The sequence below is a fragment of the Barbus barbus genome, assembly GCF_936440315.1.
Source record: "Barbus barbus genome assembly, chromosome: 2".
In the NCBI taxonomy this organism is placed as follows: Eukaryota; Metazoa; Chordata; class Actinopteri; order Cypriniformes; family Cyprinidae; genus Barbus; species Barbus barbus.
In genome coordinates this window covers 43,930,120-43,947,339 of record NC_136730.1, presented here as the reverse complement: position 1 = coordinate 43,947,339, position 17,220 = coordinate 43,930,120, and the positions used below count along the sequence as shown (strand labels likewise).

General features: G+C 39.3%; 1 protein-coding gene across 1 annotated transcript; it reads left to right on the top strand.

The window, feature by feature from the left end:
* Nucleotides 1-980: 980 nt before the first annotated feature.
* LOC306881684 (rabphilin-3A-like) lies at nt 981-15,816 on the top strand (the record flags this gene model as incomplete). The annotated part of the gene is made up of 15 exons (XM_079435884.1): nt 981-1,129; nt 1,557-1,686; nt 2,369-2,452; nt 2,535-2,685; nt 3,333-3,524; nt 3,978-4,148; nt 5,150-5,229; nt 5,552-5,626; nt 7,011-7,120; nt 7,756-7,882; nt 8,002-8,058; nt 12,132-12,286; nt 13,228-13,309; nt 13,865-13,961; nt 15,686-15,816. The coding sequence occupies 15 exons, from the start codon at nt 981-983 to the stop codon at nt 15,814-15,816; spliced, it is 1,791 nt and encodes a 596-aa protein (XP_079292010.1).
* Between the last annotated feature and the right edge of the window lie 1,404 nt (nt 15,817-17,220).

Below are 17,220 nucleotides of genomic sequence, written 5' to 3'. Positions count from 1 at the left end.
AATACAAAAAAATGATGAAATATAAAAAATAAATATTATATCAATATATCAATATTAAAAATAAATAAAGGGACTAAATTTAATGAAAAAGCCATGTTTCTTTCTTTCTTTCTTTATTTCTGTTTCTGCAGGTTTGGGCATCTATATAACACTAAACTAATGATTTTATTTATAGTAATTGATATTGATGAAGCAAAGTTGTTTGGGGTGAGTAGGTCTATCATGTTACATAAATTACTTGTGAATGACTTTTCATCCAGATTTAAGGTACAACCCCAAATGCATTAGTCTTGATTGCAGTGCCCTCTATTGATGGTTTGGAGTAGCTCCATTACACTAATTTTAAGCCAGTCTAGGCAGTGATAAAAGAATACATACATTTCATAATCTTTTATTTGATTGAACTTGTTATAAAACACACAAGACGACTGCAACAGCATACAGGCCTACCCTTGCCTCTTGGTAAAATGTTAAGCATGCTACAAAAATGTATAGTTTTTTTTTTATATGATTAATGCACAGTACAATTTTTATTTCATGGCTGTTACCAATTAATCTCAATTGTTAATACAATTATTTATTTATTTAGTAGATTGTGTACATATTCAAAATTTAGATTTGTTATTATTATTATTAATAAATGAATGAATTGATTTATTATTTATTCTTGTAAAAGACTCAAAAAATGACTCATCTTTAACCTTTTGTCCTCTAGTGGTTGATTGCGTTAGTCGTGCTTTTGCGTGAGGTGACGTGCAGCAAATGACATACTGTATGCATGCATTTTACCCCAAAATATAATCATTATTATAGGTTTAATCAACGTATATTTTGGGGAAGACATGGCTTGGAAGATGGATTTTTTGCACTCTTATTAATATATATTTGTTTCTTTGGGTTGCTAATTTTTTACTATTTGATTAGTTCTTTATCTATTCACTGTTATTCATTTTTGCATCACAGGTTCCAGTGATTTCACGATGACAGACGCGGTGATGGGCACGAAAGGTGTCCATGTGCAGTCTGGACCGTGTCTCGGTGCAGAGCTGACTGATGAGGAGAAGGAGATCATCAACAGCGTCATCGCCCGGGCCGAAAAAATGGAGGCAATGGAGCAAGAGAGGATTGGGTAGGAGAGAGATTATGGATGTTTATCGATTGTTATCACCAACATCGTGCAATACAGTACAATACAATACATTGTTTATTTATATAGCACATTTGTGACCCTGGACCACAAAACCAGTCATAAGGGTAAATTTTTTTCAAATTGAGATAAAGCTGGAACATGATCTGAATATCCTAATGATTTTTGGCACAAAAGATCCAGAATTAAATTGGACACATTCTCATATTAAATTGTATATATGTATATTTCAGTATTTATTTATTAAAGGTTACATTATTTTGAATATTTTGAAAGAAAGATTATGCACAGAAGCATAAGCAACAGCAAGGACATGTAGATTATTTGGCTTATAGTGCCAATGTAAGAGTAAGGCACTGTATATGTTAACATAATGACCCATATGCACTCTCTGTTTTATTTATGATAGACGTCTGGTGAATCGTCTGGACAACATGAAAAAAGCTGTTTGTGGGGATGGAAAGTCACGCTGCCTTTTATGTGGAGAGCAGCTGGGTTCAGGAGGGGACAGATCAGTGGTTTGTGAGGACTGTAAAAAGGTGAGAAACTAATCCAAATAAAATGTTCTAAATGACGCCTCATTTTTAGATCATTTGAATTCTTATGGGATTGCTATACATTTGGTACATGCAATAAAATCATAAATAAATAATGCAACAAAGGGGATGCTAATGGAATTTGATTCTGAAACATTAAAGGGGTCATCGGATGCCCATTTTCCACAGTTTGATATGATTCTTTAGGGTCTTAATGAAAAGTCTATAACATACTTTGGTTAAAATTTAAGGCCGTTTTGTTGCATGTTCTTTTAAATGCTAATGAGCTCTCCTGAACCCGCCCCTTTCATCCAAGCCACTTTCTGAATCATCACGAATGATTCGCGCGAACATAGATGCATTTAGGTAGATCAGGGGCACATGAACATGATTTCTGCCCGAGTCCCGTCGGATTGCGTCATCTGTGGGGATGAAGACAACAACTCCCATGATCCTACAGGCGTCATCATACTACGCCTTTGTTTATTTCTTTGTTTTGAAGCGGTGAAAACTTACATATTGTGTCTTTAAAGCCCATCTTGAATAGTCAGCAATGCAGCTCTATTCATCCTACTTGAAATACTGGTGTCACAGCTGTTTAGTTCATTCTGCTCACTATTTATAATACTGTTTTTACTGTCTCTAATGAACTGATTTCATAACTACGTCCTGTTATTCCCCTCAGAGCATGTGCACCAAGTGTGGGGTGCAGGCGAACGCTCGGCCGCGGTCTGTGTGGCTCTGCAAGATCTGCAGCGAGCAGAGAGAGGTGGGTGAATAACACCTATCGTAAAGAAGTGATCTGGAGTCTAACTGTCTGTAAATGTCCATTGCCTATTATCCCTTTAAAGGTATGGAAGCGATCTGGAGCCTGGTTCTTCAAAGGTCTCCCTAAGCAGTTCTTACCCTCACCTATGCCCGTTTCCAGACCCAGAGATCCCAGTCCTCAGCAGCGCCCTGCAGCTCCTACAGCGGCTATGCAGACTCAAGCACCGGCCGCAGGTGAGCTGGACAAACTGTGATTTTAACTTTTCCATCAGCTGTTGGTTATTGAAACATGTTACAACCCCAGAAAAATATAGGAATGGTTCACCTAAAATGAAAATTTGCTGAAAATTTACTCTCCCTCAGGCCATCCAAGATGTAGATGAGTTTGTTTCTTCATCAGGTTTGCAGAAATGTGTCTCTGCATCAGTGTCTCAGCAATGGATGCTCTGCAGTGAATGGGTGCCGTCAGAATGAGAGTCCAAACAGCTGATAAAAACATCACAATAATACACAAGCAATCCACACCACTCCAGTCCAATCCATCAGTTAATGCTTTGTGCCAAAAGCTGTGTGTTTGTAAGAAACAAATCCATCTTTAAGACGAGGGATAGATAGTTCACCCCAAAATTAAAATGATGTCATTAATTACTCACCCTCATGTCGTTCCAAACCCGTAAGACCTTCGTTTATCTGTGGAACACATGTAATAATATGTAATAATAGTTCACAATATTATTGGTTTTACTATATTTTTTTTTAATCAAATAAATGCAGCCGTGGTGAGCAGAAGAGACTTCTTTCAAAAACATTAAAATCTCCTAATTATTCCAACCGTTTGACCGGTAATGTATACATATGAAAGTGTATGTGTGTTATATAACCTCCAGAGCCGACAGTGGATCCACCGATCGCCCAAAAACCACCCGTGGCTCAAAAACCTGCTCACCTTCAAACTCACAGTTACTCAGAGGCGGATGGAGATGCAGGGAGCTCCCAGAATACCCCAGTGCTGATGAAGAAGACGGTGAACGTCCACGCGGCCAGACCAGCCCCATCAGGCACATTCCAGCCGGGTAACAACAAACATGCACACAGACAACAAAAAAAAACACATTATTTCTTTATAGTATTGCATAAAAATGGGCCACAAGCATACATGCATTTTGTCTACTACAAGTGCACATACAATACAATTTAGGAGTATTGATTACGGTTTTTTCGAACTGCTTACACACAAAATCTTTACTTGTCACACAATTTCTGAAAGCTGACACTCAAACAGCAGAAGCACACAGCAAATCTGCCAAACCACAGAAAATATTGTGTTAGCAATTGTTTGCTTTTGAGATGTGTTTGTGATATTTTGCACGCAGTGCTTCATTTTGCAAGAGATGTGAGGCATTTTGCATTTTGTGTCTGCAATTCTTGGATTTGTGTGTTAAGAGGCAAAGTTTTGAAAATGTGTGTAAGCAGTTAAAAAACACTGTAATATACTAGAATCTGAAGAGTTTTTTTGTCCCTACCAGCTGCTCAGGAGGCAGAGAGAGGAGCCTATCAGTCCGTCAGCAGTGTGTCTCAAGTGCAGGAGAGAGCGGAGCTGAAGCCTGCGCTCAGCCCTCGAGCCGTCCAGCATCAGGCCGCTCCGCCAGCGGACGAGGAGGAGGAGGAGGCCAACAGCTATGACTCCGATGAAGCCAGTAAGCAGCTCCTCAGTGACTTCTTGTTCTGCTTTGACTGTGACTAGAAGAAGCATGTCTTAAAAAGTATCATCATCATCATCATCATCATAATCACTGTGAGACTTGCTATCAATTTTCTCATTGTTGGTGGAAAGAAGAGCCCTTTGTGGGATTTTGTTATAGGAAGTTAATCAGTTCTGTAGTTCACCTGCAGGTTTTATTCTATCTTCACATGAATTACTAAGCAGAGTTTAGAGTTGCAGAATGTGTTGATCTAAGATCTAACTTTAATTTTTTATGTTGCTTGCATATAATGTTGTGCAAGAGAAAGCATCACATCACTTTTTTTTACACTTCTCTTGTATATTTAGGTATGTGTATTTATTTATTTTACATTTCTATGTATATCTAAGTATATATTTATTTATTTTTGTTGTGTTTTTACATATTTGTATTATTATTATTTTTTTTTTTACATTTCTTTGTATATTTAATTATTATTTTTTAGATTTATTTGTATATTTTTTTATTTAATTATGTGTGTATTGGTTTACATTTCTTTCAATATTTCTTCATATATTTTTTATTTTTTAATTCTAATTTTTGCAGATGTGGCATTCCACAGCCCTTCGCCTAATCACACTTCTGCAAACGTTATTCCCTGTTTACAACATATTTGAAATATATTTACATTTTGAAACATATTTAAAGACATATTTTGGTTTGGTTAAAAAAAAAATTCACCATGGTGTTACTTTTAGATTTGGCAAAACAACTTGTTTTAACACTATTAGATGTCAGTGTTGCATTAAACTTTAAATACTGTATAGCATGTGCATTTGTGGTGTGTGTGTGTGTGTGTGAGAGAGTGTTTCAATTAAATGAAGTGCAACAGAAAGCAGCAACATAATTATTTATAGCACACACTGAAATGTAGAGCTGTGAGATTAGATTCTGCATCTCATGCATTCAAACTTAATGAAATGCTTGAGCCTAATGCAATATTGCTTTTGTTTCAGCAACTCTGGGATCACTGGACTTCACTTTACTGTATGACCAAGGGAACAGCAGCCTTCACTGCAACATTATTAGAGCGAAGGTATCTTCTATATTAAAAATCTTGCACACAAACAAAAAATAATATATTGTCTTTGTGGGCTAATTATGTTGTAATAGTACTGAGATATGTATTTATTATCATGCAACAGTTTGTTCTGATCCGTGAATATTTTAATTTGGATGAGTTGGATATTTAGTCCCCGACTGGAGCTTTTCACAGTTTTATCACAGTTATGAGCGCTCTTCATAGGACATAATTACAAAAAGTTTGAAGATTTAGAAATGTTATTTGAGTAATATTGCACTGTGCTTGATTTCTGTGTTGTGACAAAACTTTAAGTTATTGTAATATTTTCTTGCAGGGTTTGAAACCGATGGATTCGAACGGACTGGCAGATCCTTATGTCAAGCTTCATCTGTTACCGGGTGCAAGCAAGGTGAGATCAGGGGCTGTTTGGTGCAGTAGGCATTCTCAAATATTAATAACTCTGAATAATGTCTGTGATGTTTACTATAGCAATAGCTCAACACTTTTGTAATGGACCCTTTTGACAAACCGTGATGATGCAATTAGTAACATTGTTAATACCACAGTTATTAACATTGTAAATCTAGAATGTTTTTATATTTTCTCTTTTAAATTATTTAATGCACAGTATATTTTATATTTTATTACCTTGATAATCTCTGAATATTTTGGGATTTTGGAAAGTCATGGAAATGCTACCGTGATTTTTTTATTTTACTATTGCGGCAAATATTAATGCAAATATGTTATATTTGTTGTAGTTTCCACTTACCAATATATACGTTTACCCAGCTATGATGATGTGAAAATGTGAAAAGGATCCATATATATATATATATATAAAACAATTTTTGGTAGAAATTGAATAAATTGCTGCAGAGTTACAGACATTTTTTCTGGTATTCATGATTAAAATTATAATGAAAACATTATAATAATATAGAGGCCAGTCTCATAACGTAGGGTTAAGTGACTTCTTAGTTAACTTTGAGTATAGTTTGACAATTCGTTTTTCAGTCTCACGAAAGCAGAACATTTTTACAGTGTTTATCATCATAGTAATGAATGTACATGGCAAGTTTTGTCTGGGTAAGAGATTATAAACCAAAACTGGACCAATCCAACCAATCATGTCTCTGATGCAAGAAAGCCACCTCCCCTATATCGCTTTCATCACAAAAAGCATATTCACAAAATTGGTAATGATTATTAATAATTATATGTTATTTATATTGTATTCTGAAATTTAAGCTGCATTGTTGCTGGTCTGTTATTGCATTTCTTTGCAAATTACATATTGAGAGCAAGGACATATGAACAATCTAGTAAACCTGTGATGCATTACCCATCAGCAATTAAATTTGGACAATTAATTGTAAACTTTATAGTGGCATTTTGAATTGAATTATTGTATGATATTCAATGCATGATATAAACTCACAGTCGTGTGTTACAAAGTCAGAATTGGGAGCTATAAACTTAATTATAAGACTTTTCCCCTCAGAATTTGACGTATTAATATCTCACAATTCTGAGAAAATAAGTCAGAATTACGGGATATAAACACAAATTGCAAGAAAAAGTCAGAATTGTGAGATAAAGTTTATTTTTTATCCTGTGGTTGAAACAGACGCTATAGTTTTAAGACTAGTGATATTAATTGGTTTGTTCAACTCAAAACCAACGCTAGCTTCATGAGACGAGCCTCAGTTATGCAAAAGCTTCTTTTCAAAACTTCTTTTATTCTGGTCAAGCAATGACGGTTAAACAAAGCATCTTTGCTGTCAATGCAGTCAAATAAATTACGCACCAAGACCCTGCGCAACACTCGCAACCCAACCTGGAACGAGACGCTGGTGTACCACGGGCTGACCGACGAGGATATGCAGCGCAAGACCCTCAGGTTTCAGTGCACTCCAGTACAGATGTTTCTTTTCTTACCTTGGAAATAATCAAACTTGTATGATTTAGGATATTTTTGACCATGTTAGCTCATTTTACAGTTTTTTTCAATTGCTAACATCCCTTTGTCCAATCTGTAGTCACATTTTCAAAAGTCTAAACACAATTAACACAACATCCTTCTCTTGTGACCATACCATTAACAAATGCTTAAACACAGCATGTCAGAAATGAAGACCTAATGTTTCAAACTTTAAATATACAGGTACATCTAAAAAAATGTGAATATCATGAAAAAGGTTCAAATATTAAATATTCAGTTTTCATCTTTTGTTTAGTTTTGTAATGTGCTTTTGTCATTTAATTTTTTTATTTTTACTTCCATTTCTTTTTTAATTTGGGTTTTAGTATTAGTCCTTTTAGTATTCACTTACACTCGTGTTTTTTCAGTTAGTTACCAAGGCAACACATCTAATTTGGTCTAATAATATATTATAAAAAATATATATATTTTATTTCAGCATTATTTCACTTCCAATTAATTAGCTAATCTTAGACTAAAGAAAGTATTCATTGTATTGTACATTCAGTATTCATTGATTCATATTTAACCTTTCAAGGGATTTGTTTGTGCAGAATATCTGTCTGTGATGAAGACAAGTTTGGTCACAATGAGTTCATCGGAGAAACCAGAGTCGCGCTGAAAAAACTCAAGTTCAGTCAGAAGAAAAACTTTAACGTGTGTCTAGAGAGGGTTGTGCAGGTGAGTGTTTTATACACATATTAACAAACATTGCTGAATTCACTGAATATATATATATATATATATATATATTCCTTTCAAATATGAAAGGTAAAAATTGCGCCTCTCTCTTTCCTTAGACAAAAAGAACATCAGCTGCAGGCGGTGCACGAGGAATCACCCTCTATGAGGATGAGGTGAATGTTTAAACTCATATTTATAAAGACATACCAAAATATTGACATCACTTAACAATATATTTGCATTAAGATTAAGGTCACATTCAGCTTTACAGACTTGCAACTGTCTGCCATGGATGGATTATAATTTGCATTATTCTATACCCTTGTGAAAAAGAAGTAAACTGAAGTACTTAAGTACTTTTTTAAGTATGCCAACTACAGAAATAATATGAGCTGAATGTAATGTTTTTTGCATTTAATGTATTGTAGTTTAAATTTATATTAAATGCACCTAGCTGAATTTTTTGAAAGTGTGCTTTTTTGAGCCACTTAAGTACATCTTTATATGTGTTACATGTCAGTCCTTGTCTTGTGTTTCCCCTCCTCTCGTGTCCCTATTTGGCCATCCTCGTTCCTTTCCTCATTAGTTTAATTAGTCCCTAGCCCTGTGTTTGATTAGTCCACACCTGTTCCTTGTTTTCCTAGTGTTTATAAGCCCTGTGTTTCCTAGCCCCTGTGTCCGGTCATCACGTCAGATGTGTTCGTCTCTCCCCATGATCCCTGTTTGTCTGCTGGTTGATAATAAATGTGCTTATTGGAACTCCTACGTCTCCTCGCTCCTTGTATCCCGAGAGGGAACGTGACAGATGACCGGACCTACAAAGTAAGCGGCGCTCCTTTTCCCCCGTTTTGTTTTCCGTTTTTGAAAGTTTTTTGTTTGCTCCTTTTTTCCCGCTCCCTCCATGGCGATGGAGTTCGCCGCCCGCCTCCGCGCCCTGATACTCCGCGATCTCCCCTTCGTGGAGTACACGGAGGAGTTCTGCGAGCTGGCCGGGAAGGCGGAGCTGCACGACGCGGTCATCCTCCAGCTCTTCCGGCTCGGGGCCTGTCACCACCGCCCCATGAACCTCCCAGACACCACGGGATTGACCTGGAGGCTGGGGATATACCGGTGTCTGGGAGACTTTCGGGCCCGAGTCGAAGCTAGCCCGCCGTCGTCAGCGGCTCCCCCGAGCCCGCCGCCGCTCGCGCTTCCAGAGCGCCCCCGCGAACTCGCGCTTCCAGAGCGCCCCCGCGAACTCGCGCTTCCAGAGCGCCCCCGCGAACTCGCGCTTCCAGAGCGCCCCCGCGAACTCGCGCTTCCAGAGCGCCCCCGCGAACTCGCGCTTCCCGAGCGCCCTCCCGCGCCGGCTCCACGCACGTGCCCTCCAGTGCCGGCCCCACGCACGTGCCCTCCAGTGCCGGCCCCACGCACGTGCCCTCCAGTGCCGGCCCCACGCACGTGCCCTCCAGTGCCGGCCCCACGCACGTGCCCTCCAGTGCCGGCCCCACGCACGTGCCCTCCAGTGCCGGCCCCACGCACGTGCCCTCCAGTGCCGGCCCCACGCACGTGCCCTCCAGTGCCGGCCCCACGCACGTGCCCTCCAGTGCCGGCCCCACGCACGTGCCCTCCAGTGCCGGCTCCACGCACGTGCCCTCCTGAGTTCCCGCTGGTTCCGTCCAGCCCTCCTGAGTTCCCGCTGGTTCCGTCCAGCCCTCCTGAGTTCCCGCTGGTTCCGTCCAGCCCTCCTGAGTTCCCGCTGGTTCCGTCCAGCCCTCCTGAGTTCCCGCTGGTCCCGTCCAGCCCACCTGAGTTCCCGCTGGTCCCGTCCAGCCCACCTGAGTTCCCGCTGGTCCCGTCCAGCCCACCTGAGTTCCCGCTGGTCCCGTCCAGCCCACCTGAGTTCCCGCTGGTCCCGTCCAGCCCACCTGAGTTCCCGCTGGTCCCGTCCAGCCCACCTGAGTTCCCGCTGGTCCCGTCCAGCCCACCTGAGTTCCCGCTGGTCCCGTCCAGCCCACCTGAGTTCCCGCTGGTCCCGTCCAGCCCACCTGAGTTCCCGCTGGTCCCGTCCAGCCCACCTGAGTTCCCGCTGGTCCCGTCCAGCCCACCTGAGTTCCCGCTGGTCCCGTCCAGCCCAGCGCCTCCCGTGCGCCCTCTAATGTCCGCGCCGCAAGAGCGCCCTCAAGGGTCCGCGCCGCAAGAGCGCCCTCAAGAGTCCGCGCCGCAAGAGCGCCCTCCTGCGTCTCCGCTGGTCCCGTCCAGCGCTCCTTCGTCTCCGCTGGTTCTATCCAGCTTCGCGCCTCCCGTGCGCCCTCAAGTGTCTGCGCTGCAAGAGCGCCCTCAGGAGTCCGCGCTGCAAGAGCGCCCTCCTGCATCTACGCTGGTCCCGTCCAGCTCTCCTTCGTCTCCGCTGGTTCCGTCCAGCTCCGCGCCTCCAGAGCGCCCCCCAGTGCCCGCTCCTCCAGAGCGCCCCCCAGTGCCCGCTCCTCCAGAGCGCCCCCCAGTGCCCGCTCCTCCAGAGCGCCCCCAAGTGCCCGCTCCTCCAGAGCGCCCTCTAGGGCCCGCTCCTCCAGAGCGCCCTCTAGGGCCCGCTCCTCCAGAGCGCCCTCTAGGGCCCGCTCCTCCAGAGCGCCCTCTAGGGCCCGCTCCTCCAGAGCGCCCTCAAGTGCCCGCTCCTCCAGAGCGCCCTCAGGTTACCGCTCCTCCCGAGCGCCCCCAAGAGCCCTCTCCTCCAATGTGGCCCCCAGAGGGGAACTTTCCCAAATAAATTTTGGGGGGGGGCCATATAGTCCCAGTCTGTGTGGCCAGGCCAAAGGCCAAGGCCACAAAGGACCCCGATCCACCAAGGCCTCCCAAGGCTCCAGATCCGCCATGGCCTCCCGAATCTCCAGTCCTGCCATGGCCTCCCAAGGCTCCAGATCCGCCATGGCCTCCCAAGGCTCCAGATCCGCCATGGCCTCCCGAATCTCCAGTCCTGCCATGGCCTCCCAAGGCTCCAGATCCGCCATGGCCTCCCAAGGCTCCAGATCCGCCATGGCCTCCCGAATCTCCAGTCCTGCCATGGCCTCCCAAGGCTCCAGATCCGCCATGGCCTCCCGAATCTCCAGTCCTGCCATGGCCTCCCAAGGCCCCTGATCCGCCCTGGAGGCTTCCCTGGTCTCCTCCCTGTCCGGGCCCTGCTCCAGCCTCCAGAGCGCCCGCCCCCCCCCCGCCCGTGATGTGTATGTTACGGTGCGGGACGCACCTTCCGGGAGGGGGGCGATATGTTACATGTCAGTCCTTGTCTTGTGTTTCCCCTCCTCTCGTGTCCCTATTTGGCCATCCTCGTTCCTTTCCTCATTAGTTTAATTAGTCCCTAGCCCTGTGTTTGATTAGTCCACACCTGTTCCTTGTTTTCCTAGTGTTTATAAGCCCTGTGTTTCCTAGCCCCTGTGTCCGGTCATCACGTCAGATGTGTTCGTCTCTCCCCATGATCCCTGTTTGTCTGCTGGTTGATAATAAATGTGCTTATTGGAACTCCTACGTCTCCTCGCTCCTTGTATCCCGAGAGGGAACGTGACAATATGTAATTTCATAATTACTTCTGTTGTCCTTGAAATATGGTTAAAGTACTTCTGAATGTACTGACAAGCATTGATGGTAAACTAAAATATACTTTAACGTTATTTCTATTAAAACTTGTCATGTATTTATTTAAATATATTTGTTTTTGTATTTAAATATATTTATTTTATACATTTGTAATGATAAAGTTATAATTTAGTACATTTAAAATATATTAACTTTAAATGTAATATCGAATAACACACTACAGTTAAAAATAAAAGTACTTTACATGTGCTGTAGTATCTTAGTCAACATACTTCTTTAAGCACGACAAAATAAATAATTTAAAATGTACTTTAAAACCTTTAATATGGCATTATTATAAAGTGCACTTTTTAAAAGTGTAAAAAAAATAGCTTAAAGAATTGAAGTGCACATTCAACACAATTCTTTTTCACAAGGGTGTCATTAACAGAGGTTTACAGATTAGACCTTTTCAAACTAGAGCTTTTTCATGCGGTGATAACATTATTTTGTGCATCCTGTGTATTTTGGTCATCACTGTTACTGTATGTGTATCAGCTGCAAATACTAATAGCAAAATAAATTAACACCCACATGCTATTTATAGAATGATGTGCTTCTACAATAAGTACATTTGCAACAAACGCTCCTGTTCTATCATTATCATCCACACTACATTGTTTTTGTATGTGTGTAGACTGGGAAGGACGGCGCTGAGATGGAAGAGAGAGGACGAATCCTGATATCTCTCATGTACAGCAGTCAGCAGAGTCGTCTCATTGTAGGCGTTGTACGCTGTGTTCACTTAGCAGCAATGGATGCAAATGGGTATTCTGATCCTTTTGTCAAAATGTGAGTTTCTCTGTCAAACTCAACATTTATATGCATTGCATTTATTATATGTTTAGGAAACGCTCATGCAATTGAAAGAGATAGCTCACACAAAAACTAACATTTGCTGGGAATGTGTTCACCCTCAGGCCGGGCAAGATGTAGATGAGTTTGTTTCTCCATCAGATTTGGAGAAATGTAGTATTGCATCAGTGTCTCAGCAATGGATGCTCTGCAGTGAATGGGTGCCGTCAGAATGAGAGTCCAAACAGCTGATAAAAACATCACAATAATCCACAGCACTCCAGTCCATCTGGAGAAGACAAAATCTGCCTGTTTGTAGGAAACAAATCCATCAAGGCAATTTTAACTTCAAACTGGCTAAAATACGAAAAATTTTAAACATACTTGCAAACATCTTGGATGGCCTGAGGCTGAACACATTTTCTGCAAATGTTCATGTTTTGGTGAATTATTCTTTTTAGTCAACTTAAGTTATTAGAAAAAAATAGTGCTGTCAAATGATTAATGGATCGCATCCAAGATAAAAAAATGTGTTTACATAATATATGTGTGTGTGCTGTCTAAATTTATTATGTATATAAAAATACAGACACATGCATGTATATATTTAAGAAAAACCTGTTATATTTGTATATTAAATATATTGTTATATAATATAAATGATATGAATATAAATATAGACATGTAAATACATGCAAATATTTTCAAAATATATACTATATGTGTGTGTATTTATATATAGGCTACATAATAAATATACACAGCACACATACATATATTATGTAAACAAAAACTTTTATTTTGGATCCGACTTGACAGCACTAAAAAATATTAAATATTATATAATTCTTAATGAATCTGTAAAAGGATTGTTTATTTTCTATTCTTTTATAAAAATGCTTGAAAATGTGATGATATATTTCTATGAATGGATATAGATGTCTGAAACCTGATATGGGGAAGAAAGCAAAGAACAAGACGCAGATCAAGAAGAAAACACTCAACCCTGAGTTTAATGAGGTATGTTGTCCACCTGTGATGATGACACATGTTTATTAATTAAATGAAAAATTTGTTTATTTGTAGGTGTGTACATAAAAAACTATGATCCTAAAAAATGCTGAAACAAATACAAATAGTATGACTGACCAACAGTGTGACCAGAATAATTCATGTGATATTCATCTCTGTCCAATTTGGTTCTTCAAATGCATTTGCACATTTGATTAAAATCTCTGGATTGAGTTGTCTGAGTGTTCTTGTTTTCAGAAGAATCAATACTCAAAACCATGATCGGCAATGCAGCAAATAGCCAATAATATTAATAATAGCAAAAAGCCATTAAACATGCATTTTGACAGGAAAATAATATAAACAGTGTCAAATTTCAGCACTTTCAAAATCTTGTGATTAATCATGATTAAATATCTACTGACAGCACTAGCAAATATATTCATGTTTAATAATCTGGTCCAATATTGTAGCAATGTGAAGCCTTGTTATTTTTTTTGCTGCTTGGATCTTTAGTGTTTCTTAGATTTTCCCTGTTTTGCCATTTGAACTGTTGTTTTGCAGGAATTCGGCTATGAAATTAAGCATGCAGAGCTGGCCAAAAAGACTCTTGACATCTCAGTATGGGACTATGACATCGGAAAATGCAATGACTATATAGGTATTGTAAAATATACACATTATATGTGACCCTGGAGCACAAAACCAGTCTTAAGTCTCTGGGGTATATTTGTAGCAATAGCCAAAAATACATTGCATGGGTCAAAATTATCCATTTTTCTTTTATGCCAAAAATCATTAGGATATTAAGTAAAGATCATGTTCCATGAAGATATTTTGTGAATTTTCTACCATAAAGATATCAAAACTTCATTTTTGATTAGTAATATGCATTGCTAAGAACTTCATTTGAACAACTTTAAAGGTGATTTTCTCAATATTTCGATTTTTTTGCCCCCTCAGATTCCAGATTTTCTAATAGTTGTATCTCAGCCAAATATTGTCCGATCATAACAAACCAGCTGTCAGATGATGTATAAATCTCAATTTCACAACATTGACTGGTTTTGTGGTCCAGGGTCACAAATGTCATTTTATCCAACTTATCCAATATTAACTTTAATATTCTTTTTTTCATTTTTTTCTCTTTTAATAAGCATTTATACAAATTTTCCCTGAAATTTTGAGTTAAAAACTTTCCCATTTAGTCCCACTTGTTAGCAAACACCTTTTTCAAGACAACTAAAAGCTTTAAAAATCACAAGTATATAATAGCTATTACTGATGCATTTTATGTAATAGAATAACATGTGGGTCACACTTTATTTTAAGGTACAATTCTCACAATTAACAAACTATTAGCTATATCTTTTGCCTCGATAAACTCCTAGTTACTGCTTATTAGTAGTTAGTAAGGTAGATGTTAAGTTTAGGAATTGGGTAGGATTAGGGATGTAGAATATGTGCTTTATAAGCACTCATAAACAGCCAATATGTTATTAGTTGGCAATAGGCATGCTAATAAGCTTACTTAATAGTGAGAATTGGTCCCTATACTAAAGTGCTACCAAAACGTGAAAATATCTTGAGTTCGCAGACCTTATTTCTGGCATTTAATCAAAAACCGATTGGGAAAAAAAAAACATTGACTTGAGGATGATGCAACCAGAAGTGCTAAAAAATTAATTTCTGGGTTTTGCCAAAAATGCATCATCCTTGCAGCACTCGATAGCCACTTTACACATACATTTAAGTCCAAATCTGCCAAGGAGTAATTAAATGTAACAAACCATGTAAAAATGTATCACCCTTTCTTGGAAAAGTAACAATTTTTTTTATTAAACTTTGATAATTGCCTTAGTCTTTTAAGCAACCGAGTCTGCTACATTTGATAAAAATCACCTGTCAGTTTTGTGCATGTTAGTTTTTGACAGACAAGATGCTACATTCAGATGTTGCAAATAAGTTCATTTATTTAACTAGTAAAGGAGTGCTTTTGATGCACAGTTGTTTTTATTGTCTCTTATAGCAACAATATTATTAATCAAATGTATTTAACAATGTAATTTAAACCCATGAAAATGCAGATCCTGTTGTAAATAACAGTGAAAAAAATCACTTTTTAAAACTCGTTCCATTATTACCCCGTAGCAGATTTGGACTCGTTTAGCAATGTCCGCTTGTTATCCTTAAACGATGTTGATACTAGGTGCAAACATGGTCTAGATTGTTATTATGCTTCAATCTGACCATAGTGCCATAACTTCACCACATTTCGTATTCAGAATGTAATTGAATGTCATATTCATAAATGTTTTAGTAAATTATTAAATGTGCATTGGTAGCACATTGAATGTTTTAATACAACTAATATTTCCCGATCAGGAGGCTGTCAGTTGGGTATCACTGCCAAAGGTGAGCGTTTGAAGCACTGGTACGAATGCCTCAAGAACAAAGACAAGAAGATCGAGCGCTGGCATACCCTGCACAACGAGAATCACGTCTCCAGCGATTAGGTTCCTCAAGCGTTCTGCATGCCTTTAAGTTGTACTCGGCCCATTTTGCAACTCCATTCCCCTCCACTAACCGCATATCTTGGGCTACACCGACCTTGCTCTTGTCCGGCTGACACATGATATGCTTTCAAGAAACAAAATGTGATGTCTGGAGCTCTTCTATTCACTGTGACCCACACAAACGACTATAGGTTACCACTGAAGTGTAAAAGAACTGCACAATTATGTCACGTTCACTAATCTGGCCAAAGCAGCATTGTGTTTTTAAGTTTAAGAACAACTAGAAACTCCAAATAATTATCTTGTTGTGGGAATGCATTAATATCACGTCTCTTAGCAATGTCTCCTATTAAAAAGCATTATGATGCTTAGAAAAAGAGGCCGATGCAGCCCTATTTTAACCCGTCTAAGAATGTTTACAGGCCAGAATGTCAGGTAAAATTAATTAATTATATTTAGCGACTCATTTAAATATCTTCAACATCAAATTTCCACGAGTCAATGTTATTTTCGTTTCACTGATATACTATGGATTTTTGTTCATATTTGTGAATTAGATTTAATTTTTTTATTTATTATTTTGAAAACTATAATTTTTAAATATCACTTTAATTTTAGTTAAAGTTTTAATCATTTGGCTTTTAGTTTTTCTATTTTTTTTAACGTCTATATATATTTTATACACATTTTTACGCATTTTTTTATAAGTGTTTTATTACTATAAGTTAAACTAAAACAAAATAAAAATGTCAAGTAATAGATTTAGAGATTTTGAATGGTTTTATTTTTAGTTAGCTATAATAACCCTGACATGAGGTCAAAAGAACTAGTTTCAAGCGACATGTAGGGATGTTTACACAGCACAGATAAGACTAAATCCAAAGAATGTTCAAGTCCAAACTAGAACATTTAAAGCATTATCTGTTCGCCAATGCAACATTTAGACTTCGCTTAGGTAGTCTTCGAATCTAATGAATGCGATTTTGTAACATTGCTCGGTACGTCTCGTTTACAACTACACTATTACTGTATGTAAGCACACTATTCCACTAAACCCTTCAAACATGCATCCTATTTATGGTCTATAATGTGCTAAAAAATACAGTTGCCTTGTGTGTCCATGGATAAATCAAATAGGATAGACTAAAAATAGTCCACTACGTCATGTGGCTGTGACGCAAGCCGATATTACTGTAATAGGAAACAGTACTGCAGTCCAATCACATGTGAACACTGAAAGGAAAGCACATTTACAATGGAATGACCTCAACATTTCTATTCTTTGCTGTTATTATAACCAGCTCTTATGCATGAGTGTCTTTGATCATATTGAAAACAATTCATTTGCTTTGTATAATTTACTCCCCGTATAGATGAAATTACCAACAAACACTTGGTGGCGAC